We start from the raw sequence: 23,482 nt of genomic DNA on the forward strand, positions 1-23,482 counted from the left end.
CGGAAATATATTGACATAACTGCAAATTTTGGGTTGTGTTTATTTAGGAGATTATTTTTAGAAGGGGCCCCGTGTTCTGTATTCTCCTGACAGCAATTGCATTTATTAAATCATACTTAATCGAATTCCCTTTTTCACCCAAGTCAATTAATTTAGCAGCCGTGCTGCTGGTTTGGCTGAATTTTACCGAAGTTTAATTAAATTTATTTGATTTGGCAAGTTGGCACGAGACGTAATAAGAAACCCTTTGTTGAAGGCTGTCATAAAGTGGGATATTTGGGAGCGGGGTTTGAAAATGTAGTTTACCCTCAAAGTCTAGAAGACTATCATCTGGCGAGGACTCCGAATAGATGGAAGAGGCGGTGCCGAGCCTCGTGGTCCTTAAGGAAGCAGCCAGTGTGTTGTTGATATTGAGCAACTGGTTTCTGTTGTTGGCGTTGTTGGTTAGCTCTCGCTTCTTCGTCCTTTGAGAAGGGTTGCACCATTGCACTTTCTCTTGGGTGCTGTTGATATTGTTTAGTGTCTCATTATCGCGTTGTGTGAGTCCGGTGATGTCCTCATATTCAGTTGTGGTCGTGAGATTCGAAGTGAAATTTGTTACGTTGCTGTTCTGTAGCGTGTTAATCCGTTTAGGGGAGTTTAGTATGTCGTTGCTGTTGCCATTATGAATGGACAGCGGTCCGTCCACGGACTTCAACCGCATACTTCCTTCCTGAAAACAACGACTCAATTAGAAAATCTTCATCAAGTGCGGAGCTGGACACATTCAAGGCCCGCTTAAATTTAATCCCAACGCAAACGACGGGCTAAACCCATTCTACCGGATAGATTTTGATGTGCTCCTTACTATGGAGCAAGATTTTGGGTCCTAGATCTTAATTTTGCCGTAATAGGTTTCGAAATTTGAAAAAAAAATTCAATATTATTTTCTTCACCGGAATCTAAGATTTTCAGCAAAATCCAAAAAGACTTCGGAATGCCCTTGAAATTATTTATATCATGGTAAAAATCCGGAACCACTCCGGTCAATGAGTTTGACTAGAGAATAAAAAAATCGTAACTCAAAAACTAAAAGTGTTAGAACAAAACATAAACTCTATGGCTCATCAAACTAATAATTATTATCAAAACTGTTCATTTTTTTTTCGAGTAGATTTGGCGGAATTGACAAAAATAATTTCCAATTTCCGAATGTGTAAAAATTGTTAAAAACGTTGTACAGCCGCTTCTACCGAAACAAACACAGCTTGTTGCCAAGATTTGGGTATGGAAGCTCGACCACTCCTCTCGATACTCTTTTTCAGTCAAGAATGCGCCTCAACTGAGTAAATATTTAACATTTGCCCCGGTTTCACAGCTCTAATGTTTATTTTATACGCGAGCAGGCAGCTATTAATTTTTTATAAGAGAATTCTTTAAATTAAATTGCCTCGTGAACCCTTAGTACAATTGCGATCAAACTTTAATTCAGACATACCTTTCCCTCTTATTAATTCATAAACAAACCCCGTGTGGGCCTTTTTAATTTCCCCAACTAATTCTCAAGTCTGAGGACACAATTTATAGATCGTAAAACTCCAACTTCAATAAATTCTTATCATGTGTTAAAACTTCGCATATTTCAGGCAACACGCTATATAATCTTCAAGGAAGTTACAGCCGTTATTACAAAATGTGAGAGGCGCCGACATCAATCATTATTCCAGAGCTGAAATAATTTACCGACTTATCACTCTATTGCAATTTTTTGTGCAAACTGGGTCTTAACCCGCTTTTGATTTCTTTATCTCAGTTCCAGTTCGTTGGGCACAAACCGCTCCCCAAATCAATTTACCGCTGACCTAATTTCCGCCAAAGGCCCCAATTAAAGCATTAAAATATTGGTTTTAATTATCGGTTTTGGGCCTCGACGCCTTATATTTCATTTAGTAAACAAATGCCAAAGTAATTGCGTTAATTCCGACTTGAACAAGATTAAGCTGCTGGGTTTTTGAAAAAAATCCCAGGTTGAGCTAATTTATCGGGATAAATAAATTGTGGATGGCGAGGCAAAACATAAGATGAGGGAATGTAGTGGCGACAGAGGCGCCACAGGCAGCTGATAAATCCCTAAAAGCATTAACTAATTAATAACACTGCTGCAACCGGCTTCTCTAAACATGTCACACGGTTGTTGACTCCTTTATTGCTTTATGAGTGCCTCAGTCTTTTTATTTTTCAAGTCTTCGAAGCAATTTTATTAAGGGATGGTTTAAGTTTTAAATCAAAATAGAAAACACCAACATTTTTAGTAAAATGTAATAAAACGTGTCAGAAAAAAGAAAGCTCAACAATGTATGACAGCAACGAACGCGGAATTCCAAAGACGTCGAATTGGAATGATCGAGTTATAAAAGAATAACCGTTCAATCATTTAAGGAACAATAAAAAGTTCCAGTTGCGAAAAAGTTGTGCTTTTAGCAAATTATGTATTTGAGCTTGGGAAATATATCAATTTCGAGCGATGTGTGCTTTAGGTACACACAAATAAACCGCTTTGGCGTTGGTAGCCCGAAGGTGCGTCTCCTGGTTCCTCCTCAAACATATCTCGGCAAATATTTCTGTTTACTTCCTGGAGGAAATTCCGATATCTCTGTCATTTCAGTGGGCGATCAATTTATTTTCAGACAATAAATGTGGGCTTGACAGACTCGTGGGGGTGTCTAGGTCGAGCCCATGACGCTTGTTGTTACCTGCTAAATATTCATTCCGGGGTAGTGTAATTATTCAGCAATGAAACTATTTAAGAGATAAGTTCTTGCCCTACTTAAGTAAAAATTTCGCCCTTCTTGGAGCGTTGACCTTTCCACCTGTGGTCAATTAAAAAGAATGGGTGCACGTGCGAGACTTCGATGCGTGTATAAATTACAGGGATCAGCACTGAGACTTGGAAAAAATCGACACTTTTCGCAAAGTGCGTGGTTTATTTGCCCCATTTGTTTGATTCACTCAGCAGGTGGGGACGGGAAGATTATATGGACATCGATAAATGTCGAAAGTTTGGGCATATTTTCAAAATATTCGGGAGGATATACTGCAACTTTTCAATCTTGCGTAGAACCCGGTGCGTATTTTTAGTAAATCGATACAACTTTTAATTTTATATGGCAGATAAGGTAACGGAGGGCAAGGGTGGTTCGAGTAACACCACCAAGGCTAAACACATGATTTTCCAAAAATTAAAAAGGGGTGCAGGGCGTGGGAAATAAGTCTATTAGATTCGATAAAAGTATTTGGCAACACTACCTTCACGAAAAAGCTTTTCAGTCGGTGCAACTTTACCCTGAAAGGTTTCTTTTTATCTGCACGTTGCATGTTTGTGTGCATTTCTATGGTAAGTTTACGAAGATTTATGATTGGTGAAGTGATAACAGATAACTAGTTGCTCCTCAGTGATCAATCTACTTTTCCTATTCACTGATTTGGAAATCTTTTTTTTAAGTGAAATAAGAGGAAAAGCATTTAGTTGCCGATTAGTGTGAATACTTTGACTGGAAAGTAAAAAAGTAATAAAACTCGATTGAATTGTTTAAAAATCGATTCAAACCGACAATACCTTTGGGATCAATACATTGATAGTTTTAATGTAGCAGAGGAACAATATTATTCAAATTTCAATTACGGAGGCGACTTGTTGGCGGCGTGATAATCAATGGTCTGCCAACGAACATTTTGTTATTCCAGAACACACCAAACTTCGTTCCAAATCGATTGAAACAAAAAAGTATGCACAAATATTTCGTGTTGTTCTGACACGAGTGCTCTAATTAATAAATAGGCGAGACTGATTAAGCGCAAGAGGGTAAATTACGGTGGTTAATACACGTTCAAGTCGAGCTCTAAACATACCATTCTCATTTATAGTCCATCCAGTGGTACAATTTCGACGCATATTTGCTGGAAATTGTTCACACAATCATTTAATAGGCCACCGCATATGGTGATTGTTCGTACGCCCAAATTTATGAAACACAATTTAATGGATGAATGAACCGACTAGCTAGCTTGGTGAACTAAAACTGACGAGATCGCGTGTGACGCACACGAACTGTCGTGAGACAGCTTTCGGTGTGGAAGCTCAGGACTTAATTGCGGCACCAAGTGGATATTAGTTTGGACACTACTATGGAAGAAAAAATAATCCAACTTTTTTCGAATGATAATTTTGGGCACTACGTGTTTAAAAAATCATTTTGTGTCCCGCTTGGTGAAAAACCTCCTTTTCCGCCGTGTCAATACGCTTACAGCAGATTACGCGAGTTTCGTTTGGCAATATCGGCGCAAAGTGCAAACTTTACAACCCTTCTAAAAATACCCGTCATATTTATAAAATATTTACGTCGCGTTGAGGTCATGCAAAGAGCCGAGCTCTCTTAATGCATCTTTCCTCCGAATTACCAAATTATCCTTTTGTCACCACATTCGGGCGTCGTCACCACATATCATCCCGATACTCGCAAACTCATTTGTCCTGGAAGGCCTAGCTCGGAAGGGCCATAACCGTTAGAGGCGCCGCGATGCCGAGCGTCTGGAACCAGACACATGCAATGTTCTGTGCTCGGAAATACGTGCGCCGCTTCAAAAATGCGAACGCTATATCGCAAAAATGGCCGAATTTATAACTAGTTTTTGGGAAAACGTTAGGTTTAATGGGCCATATTATTATTTTTTATATAAAACGGACGACACAGATTGCACATCAATTAAATGGAGGAGGGTTCAGAGATGTCTCCAAGGGGCAACCGGTGCCAAACACTGACCCAAATAAATTCAAATTGAACCAGGGCCCAGCCAAATGCAAACTGTTTTTCAATAATTGGGTCAATAAGCGCTCTTTCCTCACTTGATGGAATTTTTTACTACGTCTGACGTGCACGTGAATTGTTTCTAGGAATTATATTTTATTATTTCTAAAAATGGATAGTTGTATTATTTTTATTCATCAGCTCATTAATTGATGAAGTTTAGTTTTTCTTATCTTAATCATGTACTGTCTTTCGCTTTAAAGTAAATAAAAAAAATAAAAACCGACGTTTCGAAGTTAAGTGTGGTTTACTTAAATATCTATGATGTTTCAGAGTGGCCGATTTTTCTTAATAATAGCCCTATATGTTAAAGCCGCACCACAAAGTGGCCTATTTCATTAAATAACAATCTGTGATAAAAAAGCTTTTAGGAGCACATTATTCAGCTGAATTATCAGGGAAATATCGCGCTCTGATTTGAGACACGAAAATTATATTGCCGGTGTTTTTTAAATGGGAAAGCTGATTGATGAGGTTTGCCCATTTCGTGTCTTAAAAATTACAAGTAGTTAATTCGGTGTTTTTCGAATAATACGTTGCGTGAAAAAGGGTTAAAGGTTGGTACAGTTAGTTGCATACTACTTGGAGTTTCAGGAGGAATTTATTTTCGCGTTTTCATTTTTCGCATCACGTAACGAACATAAAATACGTTGTAAAATAAATGCGAAATTAGGGCAGAAGGAAAAGTTATTGTAGTTATGATATTCCGCCGTTAAAATAGGAAAATAGAGCGGATCGCAACAGCTGAAGTTTATTTCCCTGGCAGGAGTAAGCAAACCGTATTACAGTAACGAGCTTCACAATGAAACAGAACGTAATTGCCATTTGACACGTTTTGCAACGTGAAGCAGGAGAATGTCTTGAGAAACACGTGTCGTGTAACGATTACAGCACAATTGTTTTGGAGCAGTTATTAGATTATTTGAAGAAATTTAGATTAGATATCTGCGTGGTGCAAGTTTGAAACGACGCTTTAAATTTCCGGGAAAATTTTATTGGAATGCATCCACGTGATAAAAGTATATTTTACAGTTTCACGAAACGTTTCAGCACGTTGATCCCCATAAATAAAAAATATCCAAGAGCCACCACCAAACATCCAAGTTTAATGCGGGAAAAGAGAAATTCTTACGACTGCAAATTGGGGATATTTTTCACGAGGGCTGTCGAGTAATTAAACATTTTAATTATTAATTTCGCTTTCTTTATCTGCGCGCTTTGTTTGGTGTTTTATTTAAATTCAAATCACATCCGGGCCGAGATTCTTGAACTTTGGGAGAGCTTTTTAAGGCTGCGAGCCGGTTTACTTTGTTTCAAGGGAAAGGGCCGCAAAGTTCGAACCGGTAACGGTAATGTGATTACTGCTCTACGGTTAGCGGATAACTTTTGATGCTTCGAACTTATTATTATTTAAGTTGGCGACACGCCGACTCCGGGCGGACACCGGAAATTTACTTTTCGGTTAGACCTCAACTCGAGGAAAAATTACACAACTTATTCTAATAATCTTTGTAATTCTTGTAATCCGAATAAATTAATCCCGATAAGTGTATTTCTGAATAAGTAAGAGAAACACTTGAAAATTATCGTGTTTAAGAGAATCAAGTGCAAAAATTGTGGTTCTCGGTCAAAATAGTCCTGCTAAAGAAAATAGTTATTTGTTGTACAAGACCATAAAGAGATTGTCTATCTACTACTGAAAAGTTTAGGTCCAAGACTGACTAAGTTACGAATAATTAAATAATCTTAATTTTCTTGTATAATCCATTTTTTTATAGCAGGACTTCAGGTTTAAGAGAAAAAAAAAGTTATTTCGTTAATTTGTAAATTTAATTGAATAAACTGAATTTAAAACTTTTTATTTACCCTTGCGGTTAAAATGCTATTTTAGTTACTCAAGAGGGTTGATAAAGAAATAGTTTAACATCCGCTATAGAAAAAATGTGTTATACACGACGATAAATATTGTCAAATACGAGCTTAGTCTTTTTGCTCGCAGATAAACAATCTCTTTATCGTCTTGTATACCAATCTTTTAGTATATTCGCTTTGCAATTTTTAGTAATTTTTGGATTTATATTTTATAGTTTATGGTTTTTCTCTAATATTAAAGGTATTATTTACGCAGACAAGGGCTGCATTTTGTCTCGCAATTTGCGTTCAGCCACGTGTTGAAGGCTGTCGCCCTCAAATTGTGTGGGGTTTTATTAATTTTTATGGGCAACCTGGTCGGTGATTGGTGTGTAATAAAGTTAGCGGCAAAGATCGTCTGTATCCACGGCAACCACTTAATGCCATCAATCTTCGCAGCCCACTGATTTTATATGAAGTCGATTACAGGGTTGTAGTGGTACTTTAGTGGGCTATCGCTCCAAAGAGACCAGATTAAACAAATCTTTCCTTTATGATTGGAGTCGAGTCTAGCGTGGGCCCATTTTGCCGGCTTTCACCGAAATTGTTAACAATATATGTGGTAGGAATTAAATGAAACGACGCACTCTCAAAAATGGACAATAATTGAAGACGTGACCAATTCCCGGCCAGAGATCAAACAAAAGCTTTTTTGTTTGTAAACAATCGGATTGATTGTGTGCTCTATCACCATTATCGGGAAGGGTGCGCTTATTTGGGGCTTTATTAAATTTCAGGTGTATGGATGCTACGAGAGCTTGCAATTAGTTACATGAGCTGCTACATACAGAGTCACTCTAATGTAGCTTCTTCCGGCTTGCTGCTACTTACCAAATGCACTGCTGCTTTTGAAGCGTTTCGAGTTTCAAAAGCTGAGCTATTTACATAGGTAGCATGGAAATGGGGACCGTAGTAGTTAATTTTACTTAAAATGTATTTGTGGGAAGAGTACGGTAATTTTCATGAGAACTTATTAGAGAGCTTTTCAACTTGGTGCAGTAAATTTCAGCAAAAAACTACATGCACCAGAAGTGGATTTTTCTTCCATTTAAATTACGCTTTGTAACATGAGAAAATACGAGAATTATTTGTTTTCAACTTTCAGTAAAAAGTAATAAAAAATCGTTACAGCACAGCAAAAAACAGTGGGACAATCTAATAATTTTTTTATTTCTTTTTAAGGTCTGAAATATGCGACATGTCCTTTCAGAAATTCTGTGTTTTTGACTCTCACTGAAATTTCTTTACCGAAAATATCAGTATAGTATCGAAAAAAGATTTTATCAAGAAATATAATACATAGATGAGAAGACGATACCAAGCAATTTTTTGCTGATCAAAGTAATTAGCGGGAATTTATAATAGTATAATTAATGCGAAAACTTGAATTTTATTGCATTAATACCTAATAAAACTAATTACCGTAATAATAACTATCGAGTACGCGAAATAATTAATTTGTAAATAGTGAACCCGGCGCATCCACCAATTTTTAAATCGGAATTTTTGGGCATTACTGCATGTTGTTATAATAATAAACATACAAAAACATAAATAACACTTTAAAATATTGCGAAGAAAAGAGATAAAAAAGCTGAAAACTATCAGGAAATCATTCAACAATTTTTTTCGTCTTATAAATGTCTGAAATATGTTCCATCAAAAATTCATTTTTTGGCACTCTCACCTAGAGATTATCGAAAATGTTAAACATAAAAAACGATTTCCTAGTACAACAGAAAATAGTCAGGAGTTCGTCAGAAACAATGGTACCACATTTTTGTTGCTCTTAACTTTAATGAAAATACAAAAGATAAAATCTACAAAAAAAAATGCAATTAATATGCAACTATTTTTATTTTTAACGACTTTTTATGATGTCAAGATATGCTTTCTATGGTGCGATTATTGTGCAAAGCATTTCCATTTGTTGCAAGTGATTGTTATTGCAATTTGTCTCCGAGTGGTAGTTTCCATGCAAGTTATTTCAATTTGTCTGGAAATAGCTTGATAAAATTCGCACCACGTCCGTTCAACATTATGTAAAAATAGGCTGATTTTATGTACACCACGTGGTAAAGCGTTTGTGAATAATTTATGTGGTGTGAAATAAAATCCGCGGTTGCAGGCTGATAGTATCAACATTTGACCAACTAATGATGAAAAGTGTGTAATATTCCCTTAATATGGCCCATCAGGGCCCACTACATTTCAATACCTATACGAGACTATCACACTTGATTTCCCTAGTGGCAAAACTGAGACACCTTAAAACTTGTTCGCAAAGAACTTCCAAATATAGAACTTTGCCACATTATAAACCAATTTATGGCCACTAGTTAAAATTAATCCACCGGACACGTACCTAACTGTAATTTAGTTAAGTAACGTAGAGCGTGCTTATGTAAATGGGTGATAATTTAGTCGTTTTTCCTGCAAACTCCTGCTGACCTATATATACCAAAAAGCATCCCATTATTTCGCAAGCCCTTTATACGTGTAATTCCCCGTAATAACACAGTAGGCTAGGCTTTGGCAGCCCATACAAAAGCTGCGTCGAACGATATTCGCTGTATAAACGAAAAAGCTCCAAGCCACACGGCTTCTTTATGCCCCATCCAGCGAGTTTATACACACTTTGCGGGAAATAAAATTAATTGAGTAGAGGACCGGCGAAAAACTCCACCATTGTTTTTTAATTGGGCGAGCTTTTAAAGCACAACAATGATTAATTGAAATTTTTAGCACAGCTTACAACGCACAAAAAGGAGCTTTTGTGCACAGCCTAATGCTATCACCAAAATGTGTGTTTTTATCGTTTCTGGCCGGATGTAGGCCCAAAAGTAAACTTGAAATAAATGTGCCGGTTGATATTGCTTTCAGTGCAAACAATAATATGCGCTGTTTTCCATCACGCGGGAAATCCTTCGGTTTGCAACTGGGGCGGAATAAAAATACGTTCTGTCACTGTATCCGTATTTACGCGCATAACACGTAGGTTAAATTTAATAACTTGGAAGAAAATGGAAACTTTGCTGTCTCATTACCCGCTCCAAGCAGCGAGCTTTCGAGTGATGAAAGAATGCAAAATGCATCGTAATTTGCGGCAATCATTCGAGTTGGTTAACTTTGTAAATCTTGCTCGCACCTCATATCTGCGCCTCGGCCTTTCGACAATTTTAAAGTGCAAAAATTCCATTTGAACTAAAACTATAAAACAAGCAAGGGTACACATACTTTCCTCCCGGTTTCCATGGCGATGCTGAAATAAGAAAGAGGTTTTCCGGGGCTCGGAAGATATCAAATTAAATATAGAAATGAATTTCGAGTTCAAATCCCGAAGAGACCCAACTACACTCCTGGAAAAATACTTAAAATAAAATTATTGGCGCAGGGTCGGGATTAATTAGGTCGTGACAAAAAGCCGTCGATTTGTGGCGCATAGCAGCTGCATCCTGCAAAACGGGCGATTTATCATCCTGACATGTGCAGTGTTATTGTGGGCGGAATTTCGCAGCCGCCACTCGAATTCTGCACCGGATCCAATATAAGAGCGCGATGAATAATATTATTACCTTCCACGTATTGTCTTCGGAAATAATTATCGGGGAAATGCGGCGACCAAATTAAATTTTTGTTTTGCGCTGGAATAAATTGCCAATTCGCATAAATGTGAGTCTTATCAGGAATTCTCGGCGTGCTTCTGCTAAAAGCTTTCCTATGGTGTTTATAGACCCGTTGCCCGCGCAGGATAATTCACTGCAATTAATTTTATTTTAATGTTCGCACATATTTCATTTTAATGAATATGGCGATTTGCCACGCGAAATTTTGACAAGTCGTTATTTGTCTTTTTGCTGCCATTAAGGCAACCGCAATTTGTACAAAGCGTTTTAACTTAATGCCCGAATTTCATGTGGAGAGCTTATCTAAATCACACACCAGATTTTTAAAACGAAAGGAATTAATCGCCTTTATTCCGCTTCAGGACTCATTATTCTCACCTCAAACACACACAAATCCAACTACCACGCAATTGAAAATAACTCAATCCCAAAAAAATTATTATTGCTTTGTGCATTACTTGAAATGGCTTCATGACCGAAATAATAAAAGCTCACATTTTAGTTATTTATTTCTCAATCAATCAGCGAGTTTTATCATCATTATTTATTTATTCATTACCGGCACAATTAACAATAAACAAACTGTGTTATTAAATTGTACAATTTTTTTTATTAAAAAATTAGAATTTCTTAATGTATTACAAATTAGTGAGACTCAGGCAGATTGCGCGTATTTGCTCTAAAAGGGCTTTGTTCTCCCAAACGCCATTTCAATGTGCCCTTGGGGCTTACAATCGAAACAAATGTAAGTTGAGTGACGCAAGCAGCCGTTAAAACATTCCGCCCTAAAATGTTTCGAAGCCAATTAATTGTTCGGCTGCTTTAGCGTGTTTTATGAGCACTGGAAAGAATCAATTAATGTCGAATCATGAAAAGAAAACACTGGAAATTGTTAGTGTTTGACAAAATTCCGGAGGTAGCCATTTCAAACTTGTTTTCCCGCTAATGGAAAATCAATACGTCAAGTCACCTCTGACTTTTTATGGCTGGTTGGTTGTTACCAACGAAATAAAGCCGACCGTAAGTATGAAGTAAATAAACAAGAAGCCAGTCAATGCCGCGGAAAAGAATTTTCTTCGCAATTGAAAAGTTTAAGTGCCTTAACGAAAGTTTTGTGGCCGGGCAATGGAAAAGCCTCTCTCTTTACTACTGACCCCCGATTTTTAGGGAAATTTTTATTTGGATGCGAATTGTTTGTGATTAATGACGCGAGCTTTGGCCCTCTTCCAGTTCTCCGGAAAGTGAGCTTTGGGCGAGCTTAGCATAAGCCAGGGACCAATATTGCAAAAATCAACACGAGCGAAATATAAATCACGTTGCGAGAGCTAATTTTGTTGTATAATTTCAACGTACAGTAAATTTTACGGCGGTCATAATCAATAAGTGAAGTGTGTCCTAAAGTCGACAAACCTAATATGCGTTAAAAGCGGAATATGTTTTAAAATTTGGCCTGAAATTGGCTGCTATTGTTTTCAATCTTGGAACGATTGGCTCGTCCAATAATATCGGGTGAAATACGAGCCAGTAAATAAACTGGAATGAAAATAAAATTATTTGCCGGAGTCAAATTCAATTTTTTAATCATGAGCTACATTCGAACCCAAAATATATGTTTAAATTAATCAAATCTGACAATACTGCGTTCCATCAATATTCATTTCAATCAAACTGTTTATTGTGATCGAGCTGGTTTTGCGCGAACCAGATGATGGATTTCATAATTCACACATTTGGTTGCAAAATTGTGTGCTCTCACTAAAATTAATACAAACTTTTCTCCTTTACAGTGAAGAGCTAATTCTACGGAAATGAGTTTTTTGTGATTGTTAATTGAATTGTGGCTAAAGTTTGGTTTAGCTTTCAAGCTTTTTGATAATATTTTACTTTGTGAAATGACTTTGTTCTTGGTTTTATCGGTATTTACTGCATAAAGGTGCGCGTGAATTTGTAGAAGTTGAAAATAAGTTGATTTCTTTTTAATTGTCGTTTAGATAATTTAAACAAAGAACTCTTTATAATGGAATATCAATTTATTAAAAAAAGCATTTTCTGATAAAATCATGGTTAGAGCCATTAGAAGGAACATTTAGTTTAGTGTTGTTTACCAAATCATTCTATTGTTTGATAGTTGCTAGGCGTATTTTTATGACAGTAATCTAAAGCATTAATAAAATTCATGTCAGTTTTAGATTTATCATTTCATTGAAAAAATAATTAAGTGCATAGTAGCTGTTTCAAAACTATAAAAACGCCATTTTCTCTTAAAATAAGCTGTTGTAAATTATTCATAAAGTTCAAAAAAATTGTAGCAAGTAATACACTTACTTACTTAACAAAAATATTTTTTTAAACTCATTCTGGCATAGTTTTATGGTATTTTCTATGCCTTTATAACTCTCTTGAGTTGTTAAAAGTAGAAAAAAATATTTGGTTCGATTTTTTGAGTTTTGATTTTTCCAATTTTCGTTGCGATTTTGGTCGATTCCGAGTAACCAGACTATTTATGAAGCAATAACTCCGGAACTATTAGAGATACCCTTATAAAGTGTACTATCGTTGGAAAGCTCTTTTAATTATCTATTTTCTTTAAAAAAGAATATTGTTCTCCGCTTAATAGTTTTTGAAAAAATTTCAAATAAAAGAAAAAATAGGTACAATTTTAAAAAATTCCTAACATGAAAACTATAAAGAATTCGGCGATTTTCTTGTTATCAATTGATTTCCCGGATCATTTTGCATAGGTAAGTATCAAAACAGTTCCACGTTTTTGAATAGTTTTGCCGTAATTGAGAAAATAAAGAGAAAATAAATAATGAGAGAAAATTTTATTCAACGAAAAAATTCGTAACTCAAAAATTAAAAATCGCAGAGCAAAACGGTTTGTTCCAGTAAATTCAGCGGTTTATTTTTTGTATTGTACCAACTTTTCACGAGATTTAAAATTCAGTTATTTTTTTGCTAAAATTTCTACTTTCAAGAAAATGAAAAAATTAATTTTTTTTAAAATTCGTTCTATCATACTTTTTCGTATTTATATATGACTTTACAACTCTCTAAAGTTGTTAAAAGTCTAAAAAAGATTTTTTTATGTTTGATTTTTATATGATTTTTCCAATTTTTGTCGCGATTTTGGTCGATACCGAGTATCCTGAAAATCGAGCAATAACTTCGAAACTATTAGAGATAACCCTATAAAGTGTATTATAGTTGGAAAGCTCTTTGAATTATCTATTTTTTTCAAAAAAAAAAATTGTTCTCCGACTAATAGTTTTCGAAAAAATTGCAAATAAAAGCAGAAATAGGTAAAATTTTTAAAAATTTATAACTTAATAACTATTGAGAATTTGGCGATTTTCTAGACGCCAATAGATTTTCCTAATTAAAAGTTTGGGGAAGCAGAGGTTTGAAATATAGCCATATGTAGACTGTTCAGTTTAAAGTTAAGTCAAAATGACTGTTTAAAACCGCAAGTTATGCATATGAAATGAGGGAATAATCGGGTTATTTCTCTTGGCAAAGAATCAAAAGTGACCATTTTCCCAACTATTTAATGTGTTTGGATTACGTCCTCGGACGTGGTCGTTTGTGATTGTCTTAAGAGTGAAGTTGAGTTTAAGCCTTAATATGCACAATGGGCCTGAACTCGATCCCTGAAGTGCTGTACGTCCCTAAACCATTATCTCCAACCTTTTAAAATAGGTCGTTCTTAAATTGCTTGTTAAATCACAGATTTGATCCTGTTCTCATAAAATGTGCCAAATAAAGTCGTCTTTTTGCCGCCGCCGAACAATAGATAAGAAATAATTGTGGTAAGATATCCTGCCAGACGTTGTCGTCTCATTAAAATGCATCATTTCTGCAAAGTGTCGACGTATTCTTGCAAAATAAGATCTAATCTGGCTTGTTGTCATATAGTTGTTGAAAAGCTCGTACGAGCGTCTGGGCGTTCCATTTTAGTAAGTGCATCTTATTACGGGAGGTCGTCATGATTTTAATTTTATCGTACATGGAAGTTTGCTGCACTCGGTGCAGATAAATAATGGGGGAAATTAGCACAAAAGTGGCTGCGTAACGGCGATAGTCCCCGATTCGGGAATTAAAAACCAAACCAATAATCGTTTGCGAAACAAATTACGATAAAACCGGGACGTTGTTGAATTCTTCGTTTAAATTAGAGCCATTAGAGTTCCCCAAGAGTCGCGGCGCAATGTTTCGCCAAAAATTAAGCTCCGTAATTGCATAATCCAAACACTGGAAGCATTTTAAACAAGTCTTATTTAGTGGGACAACGACACATTCATTTTTATTGAAACGATCGACACGGGTAAATTGAAATTCTCGCAAGGAGCGACTTTTATTTCGGCTCAAGAGTGCCCAACTTCCAAGTAATTCCTATTAGGAGCGGAACGGCTGATAATTTTCTCTATTGCCACTGACAGATTTTAACATTTAGCCACGTTTTCAAACGTACAGCTCCAGTTATGGCATTTTTAACAACTTTCAAGCAGAGAGCAGCGCCGAATAATGGACGAAAGAAGGATAACGAAATCAAACATTTTGTAACTTTAGATATTTACACAGCTCGGCTGGCGCAATCCAAAACTTTGTAAATGTTTGCTAGTGTGGAGTGCAAGAAACGCAATCTCGCGGTTTGCAACAATTTATTGGAAAATGTTATTTAATTATTTCATGTTTTGAGTGAATTGAAGTTATTCCGCCTCGTTGATTCCAAATGTTGGTTTCAAACAAGTTATTGTTCCATTTATGTGTTTTGTTGTAATTAACTTAATCAAATTTTTCCGCACAAAGGCAAACTTTCGCATGAAAAAACCAAACATACGCCTGGATATTTGCCTGTCGTTCGACATTACTCAAAGTGACATACGACCTCAATTACAGCAATATAAAGCTGAACGTAATTGTACCGCAGTAACAATTCAAGTAAGTGATCGCGTAAGGTGTCGGCTACGTACCCAATTAGAAAGCTCCTTATATATCACCCTGCAAACTTACTGGGCGCATAATTAAAACTAATTGCTCTGTTGAGATCATAGTAAAGAACGTGGATGCGATAATGGGACTTTCAAGGTTCGCCAGGATTAGGTTTCAGCTAATGGCAGAAAATTCCGATTTTCTTCAGCTTTGCGTTAAATATTGCGAGTGGAATTTGCACGGAATTATGACGTCATTTCATAAAAAACCTATCCTACAGGATAATAATACAAAAGCTTGACAAGTAATCTAAACAGCGAGAAGGCACGCGACGTCCCACTGCGGTCTCAGGACATTCTCCTAATCTCTTCCAATAAAATAAATAAATTCACTAGCTTTGTCACAAATCACCGTGCAGACGTAATTAAAAGAAAAGTTTATTGGAGCATTGTTATCACCCCGAAATTTGGTCGCCCATAAATATGTAACGTTGTACAACCACATCGGGGAAATTATTATCAAATATTTTTGGAAACTAAGCGTGTTCCCCTGATAAGCTTTCGCGGCCAAATAAGTTATTTAAATTCCTTCTTATGTGGGTAGTGTAACCTGAATTATTTGAAGTATTACCAGCCACAGGGCGAAATCTGAAATTCTGCAAAGATTCTCGCCCTTGCACGTGTCGGCACTTGCCTTTGAACTCGTTGAAACTCTAAATTTTTATGCACTTTAAATAAGGTGCCTGAAAGTAAAAATGGAAATACGCGGTCTGAAAACCCGAATCATTGGGCGTAAAAAATATAGGTCGCCCAACGTGACCTGTTGGTCTCCTCCGAGGCCTGACACCCTTGGAAATAAAACCCACATGTCGTGACGGCATAAAAACGAAAATCCGTCCCTAATTACCCGATCGGCAATAAATAAACGTGTAACTCACCAATGAGCGCGTCTCGGTCCATTTTGGCGGAAATTCCGGTATCAAGCCACTGTTATGTAACACTATCAGTCCGCACCCGGTACGTGTGTTGTCCTGCAGTGAATGTCCACCTGTTCAGGTGAAGGATATGCGGTGTGGCGACGCCCTGAGTCGAAACTCCACGTTTGACAGGCCGTCGCGGCGCCGGCATGCGCACCCTAACCCTAAAACCACTCGTACTCTTCTCGCCAGAGCATATTTGTTATGGCTTTGGAGCGTGTGTATTACCTTCAATGAAGACATTAGACACTCAAAGGCTACGTTTGCAGGCCGCTTTGCCTAATAGCCGCATGAACTATTCACGCAACTAGGGCTCATACATCCCTCGTGCCCTTTTTTGTAACTATTTGAACTTTGGGTGCGACCTAGATGTAACCATAACCGAACGCCAAAATTTCATTAAAAGCCTGCCTCAACCCTTTTCATACTCAGACGCCGTAACTTAATTTTTTAATACAAATTGCTTCCATTAGCACGCATTACGGAATTTTTCTCCACACATTAAAAAGCGCTAAATTAACGCAACATGCCACTGGAAGTGACCATAATTGCCAATATCTAGTTTTAATGCACTCCGTGTTATTAAGGCCATTACGAGCCGAATTAGTTTGTCAGGAACCAACAAAGTTAACGTAATCTGCCATCAGATCATTTCGGTTATTTGCCCTACATGTCGCAATTTCTCAAAGTGTTATTTATGTTTCCGTACTGTTTGTTTTCGTTTCTGGGAGATTTCATTGATTTACTTTCCTTTCAGCGGCGCTTCTTAGTTAATCAGCGCGATTTTATCTTTTGTTTGTTCTCGCATTTAAACCCCTTTCGACATTATCTGCCATGTAACTTGGCAGGCTTGAATTAACGTCTATATTAGTTGCACAAACAAGCAAAATAAATTTATTGTGGAAAGTGGCCTGATGCCGTATCGATTTCAAGTCAAGAACCTCTTTTAATATTTTACCACCGTGTCGTTCATGTTTACATGACAACATCCGTCTTCGGTTTATACATGATTTAAAACGAACGTTTACACTCCCCAACTTGTCTAATTAAACCCCAAACATTTCTATACTTCAGGGAAAATGCCGCTATATCGTCGGAATTAAATTGTTAGTTTTACCAACAAGCTCGCCGACGCCTTCATTGTTAAATACGTGAGTACGGTTGGCACTTGCAGCTTTACTGTGTACGGAGTTGAAACAATGAGAGAATAAAGCCAATTTTCGTGGAAAGATTCCGGGAAAAATGTAATAGAGAAATACGGCCGCTCGATAAAATTACTACATTGAAGTACGGGTTTGTTGACAAAGCCGGAATTGAATTCAGCTTTCACTAATTCAGTAATGCTCGGTTTTGTGCGATAATCGCCCAAATTATGGTGGAAAGCTTATCATTCTAAGGCTAATCAATCTCCGATATTTTCGACCTGTTCTTGGGTCTAATTTTGTTGCAGTCCAATCGATGCAAATTGAATATCCTTGTACCTCGTTTTGCAACAGTTAGAGCCTTGCTCTGCTTGTTCGCAAACATTTCGCACCTCCTTCCCAATTTGCATACATTCGCATATGCACGTATCTACTACTAATAATTCGATAGCTAATCAAAATCGTGGCAAGAAAATGACAAACAGAATCAAAATGCGCACTTGTGTTTACGGCCCAAAGAAAAACTGATGCTACTTAAAAAAATATAACAACATGGAGAAATAGTCACAAAATATAGATTTAAAAAATGGTGGATGCGCCGGGTTCGTATTTTCACATTAAAAAAAAGTTAAAATCTAACGCAAATCCTCGTCAAATTTAACTTTTTAATAGTTATTGGGTTAACTGGGAGTAGTAAAAGCGGCGTAAAACCCCGATAATTAACCGACTTGCTTATGAAAATATCTGTCACGTTTTCGGGGCCACATATTGCAAGTCAGATCGTTGAAGAAAATTTATAAGACGAGTTGGTATGCAAAGCAGATCCGGTCGGGATGTATTAGCGAACTCCATCCTGAATAACGACCCCTGTTTACTATACAGTGCGATTACATTAGGGAATGTGTGAGAAAAGAGTGAAGAAGTCGTGCAAGTGCTACAAAAACCAACCATCGAATCATTATGTAATTAAAGCGTGTTTGTGCGCAGAGATGGAGTTTATATCATCGTTAATATTAAAGCACGGGTAGACCAACATTAATTCGCACTTTATTATACATAATGGGCAAACTTACAGTAACTTTTTCAAATAACCGTAAAACTGATGCTACTTAAAAATTATAACAACATGGGGCAATGCTCAAAGAATATCGATTTGAAAATTGGTGGATGCGCCGGGTTCGTATTTTTCGCATTAATTATTTCGCATTCACAATGGTTGTTATTACGGTAATTAGTTTTATTAAGTGTTAATGCAGTTGGAAACGTTTGTAAAATGCAAATTTTCGCATTAATTGTATCACAAATTCGCGCTAATTTTCGTTGCAAGTTTTACATTTAATGAAAGATAATTACTCGCTGTAATTAATATTAATACAAAACCGCCCACAATAGACAGATTACTGCGTAATCTCTTTGTTCATCAAGCTAGAATAAGGCACCTCAAGGATACTTATTACGACAACCTGGCGCCTTGGAACAGGGGGTCTGTAAGAGTGACAAGGTTAGGGACTATTTTTTACACAAGGACTGCTCGCAGCTGTCAGCAGATTATGTGATCAGGTGCTTTTCGGTTTATGCAATTTGCTCCTATTGGTTGAATTTCCACTACGCTTGATAATTAATATTGCTGAGGCGGACGCAAATGCGGTTAATGGTGGATGTAATTACAGTTTTCACTGTTAAATTTTAAATAAATAATCTCGTTATGGAGTATCAGAAACGATAAATATTTGCCCGCTTTTCGTTGATTTCTTTCTAAAGTATTTATGAAATTTTCTCGCCGGGCTTTAATAGAATCCCGGTTCTTGAGTCCATTCTCTCGGAGGAAAATAAAAACTGTCGTGATTTTATCTAAGATCCGGGTCTGCATTAGGGAAAACGCGTGGCCAAATGTCAGAGTAATTCGCAAATTGGAACTTACTGCCTGTGGCTTACCTTGCTACATCGTTTCATTTTAGCCTCGACCCTGCCACGAGGGCGAATTCGGCTTTTATTAGACAAGCATTTCTTGTCGAACAGTCAAGTAAAAATTCCAATTACTTTTATTGATTTGCTATCTGTTTTCCGGCACCACTCTTAATAGAATATGGAACGGTCGCTACGAAATGGAAATAAATATTTGGAGTGTGTAAAAATTCCACAGTTCCTCCCATTCAAAGGGATAGAAGGAATCAAATAAAGTTTGAAATGTTGTTGTTGTCTGAGCCAAACTGCGTTGAGAGGCTGGCAACATGTGTTGCAATATAAGATACAGATATGGACACATGGATGACTGACGCAGGGCCGGACTCGGAAATTTAAACTGAAATTGCACTCCCGAGGCGAGCTCGCGATTCTTTTGAATATTTCAAGACGAATTTGAGCGCTGAAAGCTTCCGAGCTTACATATTTTCAGACCTACTTAGCTGAAGCAAGCGCAACGCTATGAATTATTTTTATGTTTCATTACAATCAACAATTTATTATGCACATACAGCGCTTCCCAGACAGGAGAAAGATTCAGCGCGTTCTGCACCAACTAGTTAATTTATTTCGTTCCATTTTTGCAACACAAGTTCTTGCGTAATGTGTGAAAGAAATTGTCCAAATGAATCTCTGTGCACTGACGTCATTCATCGATCTGGCCTATGCTGGTAGAGGTAACCGGGTCACTAAAGTCCCCACCCAGTCACCCCTCCTTTTTATTTCACCCCTCTAGGACAACCCTATCATACCCACAATAACTTGCGTAACAAGTTATTTGATTAATTATTATTTGTAATTACTGTGGAAAAAATGGAAGGTACTAGTATAAGAATTACACTTTTTTCAATAAAAAATTGAATGATAAAAAATTCAATTCAAAAAGTTCTCATTTACAAATCGTAATTAGGCTCGTAATGCATTTATTGTCTGGCAAATAATTTTTAAGTTGAGTGTTTGTTGAAAGATGTCGCCACACGGCGAGCTTTAAAGCTCGTCACAATTTCCTGTTTTACCGGTCGGCTAAACAAGGATGTAGTGTAGACAGTGGCAGCGCGGTGGCGCTGCAGGTCTCAAAGCTCTGAGCTTTCTCACGTTTAAAGCTCGACCTGACGTACAATAAATATTTTATTATTTTTTATATTAACATAGAAGCTCGTTGCACTTTATTTATTTCCAGGTTTATGCCTACATAAACAAAGCTTTGGAAATTTATGATGTGTACGTTCTAACATAAATAAAACACACAGCAACTCTTTTACTACACCAGAAATATGATTCATAAATAAAGTTTCAGGTATTATTGCGTTAAGCTCAAAGCTTTACTTTATCGTAATTTTCACTCGCTAATGGATTAAATTGGCGAAACGTCGAGCTTTTGAGAGTTGAATTAATTCAACGGTGTTTATTTAATTTTATTCCTGCAATTAGCAGGTAACTAATAAATTGCTCGTATTTCTTATGACTGGGGAAATCGAATTTGCAGTTGTTGGGCGAAGTAGCTAATTCTTGTTTTGCTTTATTCAAAAGAGGATAACTATAACGATAAGTGCTATTTCTCATCTGAATAAGTAAAAAGTTTCCTGCGATCTATCAAAGAGCCCACCGTAAAGAATCTTATGGGCTATTCCCATCAAACGTTTTTGATAAAATACGCTTTCATAAGATCTATATTTTTTCGTGTGGCTGGAGTTGGAGATGAAGTTGGAATCAATCAAATAAAAGAATTTGTCTTGAGGGAAAAAATTGCGCACACGAACTTGGAAATATTAATAATGGACTTAATCTTTTTGATCAAATATTTCTTTAACAAAAAGGTGTTTGAGGAACGGCAGACAATGCAAGAATTTTACTCATCGTAATTTCATTACTGTCATCATAATCAAATAAATGCGCCAACAAGTCGAGCCGGAATGTTTTATTAATCGAATTCGGGTATTCAATCTCTGAACTCATAATCCTTTTAGTGGGTTAGAAACTTAGTTTATTCCAGAACAGAATACTTAATCAAAGACTAGTGAAGCGGCAATAAGCAAAAAAGTTTTGAGGTGTAAACTGATTAATTTTCATTAAACAACTAAGTAATAAAATTTAATTAAAGTCAAGAGTTAAAATATAGTTTCCCGCGAGAATTGCCCCAATTGGTTTTAACGAAATATGGCACAAGGTAACAAAATTTATATGGGGCTTAATATGTATTAGCTGCGCCGTAATTGGGGATTCCGCTAAGTAGGTATTTGCATTACCACATAATGAAGGGGTGTGGTCCAGGATTTATAAAACCTGTTTAGATGAAACGATATCCACTGCCTTAAAAATGCAATTAAAGCGAAGCTATAAGAGATTATTTTCCCGGCGCATCCACCATTTTTAACGTCCTAATAAAATATGGATAGTATTCTGACTTGCAACGTTATAACTTACGTTTTAGGTTTTGAAATCTTTACGTCTGGGTTATTTGAAGTAACAAAGTTACTAACGCAAGAGAGCACTTTAACTTCGAAATAATAAATATGCAAAGCCTTCGTAGTTGGAGTGTTATCTTATTTACACCTACGCAGAACAACAATTTTACTGTGCAACATTTCACTTGTCACCGTTTAATTTTTAAAGCAACAAAGAAGACACATAATTAGTTATCGATATTCCAAGTCTCGAAGACTCCTCTTCAGTTGCAAAAGGAAATGAATAATTCTAGGTGCGCCAGTTAGCGTCCTGATTTGATTTTTACGAGCGACGCAGGTGCTGTTACTTTGTTTCCATCGTAAAGTTTTGCATTTTGTGATACATAGGACTACGTACAATGAAGCCCGTATCGATACGTTTGATTTATAGTTTTACGAGTTCACTTTGCATTTTCAACCGAACTGTACATAAAGAAATGGCCGTAATAAGAGGACAGCGAGTCGGGCGTATTTCAGCGTTCGATGATTACGTTTTATAGAGCCGTTGCCATTATTGGGGGCGTCTAAAATTTGCTATTCTACGGTTTTACGACGGCTACCATTAATATTCCGGCAAGGCGCCCGTCTAACAAAACAGTCCATGCAAAGTGAGGTCTGAGGAAAAATTAAATTAGGCTCAGCATAGTGCGCAAACGGATAATGTTATAAAGATAATTTCAAAGGTGGAATGCTTACCTTACGCCCCTCTGCTCGGCTTAAAACGGGCTTCTTCCCGACTTTGATACCCTGGAAGGAACGCAATTAAATTAATAATGATACGGAGCCAAACATAAATTTAATTAATGGATTGTAAAATATTTTAGGGTCTCGTTGAAAGAAAACGCTCCATTTCTACTGTGAAGCTGCTTCAATGCGGTACTAATAAAGTACTTATTTAAACAACAAGGGTTGTAAGAGTAGAAGTTAAACTGGTCCTTAACCCAAGAATAGTGGTGTCCTGTAATTAACAATTAGGCTTGTTCTACTCCACTAACTGTCTCGGCTCCATACAACAGTTTAAATAAATTACTTAATTTGCCCCAGCTCTAGCCCGTTTCAGCGCCTCACCCGAAATTTTACAACAGTTTAAATTTTATATTTTAAGGCAGGATTATTTATTCAAAATTTTTGCTCGTATTGCCTTTGTAGCAAAGTGCCATATATAATTTATGAGCCTTGCTGGGCTAAATACCCTATTAGGAAATGCCTTAGTAAGTTATTTATGGAGAATTCTGCTGTCACTGCCTTGTAATTAACTAATTATACGAAAACGCAGAAGCTGTGCCAAATTCGGCAATGTTCCAGCTACCACATTCAAAACCAAAGCGCCCCCGAAATTATTAATACGCAAGAAAAAAGGTGATTTCGTAAAACTGTAGATTATGCGGCACTTTTTCCATCTCGAGCCATATTTGAGAAATTTAATCCAAAATGTAAATCCCCTCTCGAGGATAATAAGAAGAGAACGCGATTATCTACGGTCTGCGGATTTCTATTATCGAAATATCCCGTGCATCTGCACTACACTCGAGATAAATAACTGAAATTGAGCTTGCAAAATCTATTAGCCGGTCAAGTGAACTGGACAATTAAAGCGGCAATAATTTTGCACTAGTGTAGTAAGAAACAAGACACCAAGAATTTT

General features: G+C 36.8%; 1 protein-coding gene across 1 annotated transcript in view; it reads right to left on the bottom strand.

Annotated features, from left to right (window-relative positions):
* Schip1 (Schwannomin interacting protein 1) overlaps positions 1-23,482 on the bottom strand; it is a 60,972-nt gene that overhangs the window by 9,303 nt on the left and 28,187 nt on the right. Inside the window, exons 2-3 of the mRNA XM_064356548.1 lie at positions 22,534-22,584; positions 307-712 (exon numbers count right to left, since the gene is read on the bottom strand). Of these exons, the coding sequence (XP_064212618.1) occupies positions 307-703 (397 nt within the window). The 5' untranslated portion in view covers positions 704-712; positions 22,534-22,584. The remainder of the gene's footprint in view (positions 1-306; positions 713-22,533; positions 22,585-23,482) is intronic.

The sequence above is a fragment of the Tribolium castaneum genome, chromosome 5 (assembly GCF_031307605.1).
Source record: "Tribolium castaneum strain GA2 chromosome 5, icTriCast1.1, whole genome shotgun sequence".
Classification (NCBI taxonomy): domain Eukaryota; kingdom Metazoa; phylum Arthropoda; class Insecta; order Coleoptera; family Tenebrionidae; genus Tribolium; species Tribolium castaneum.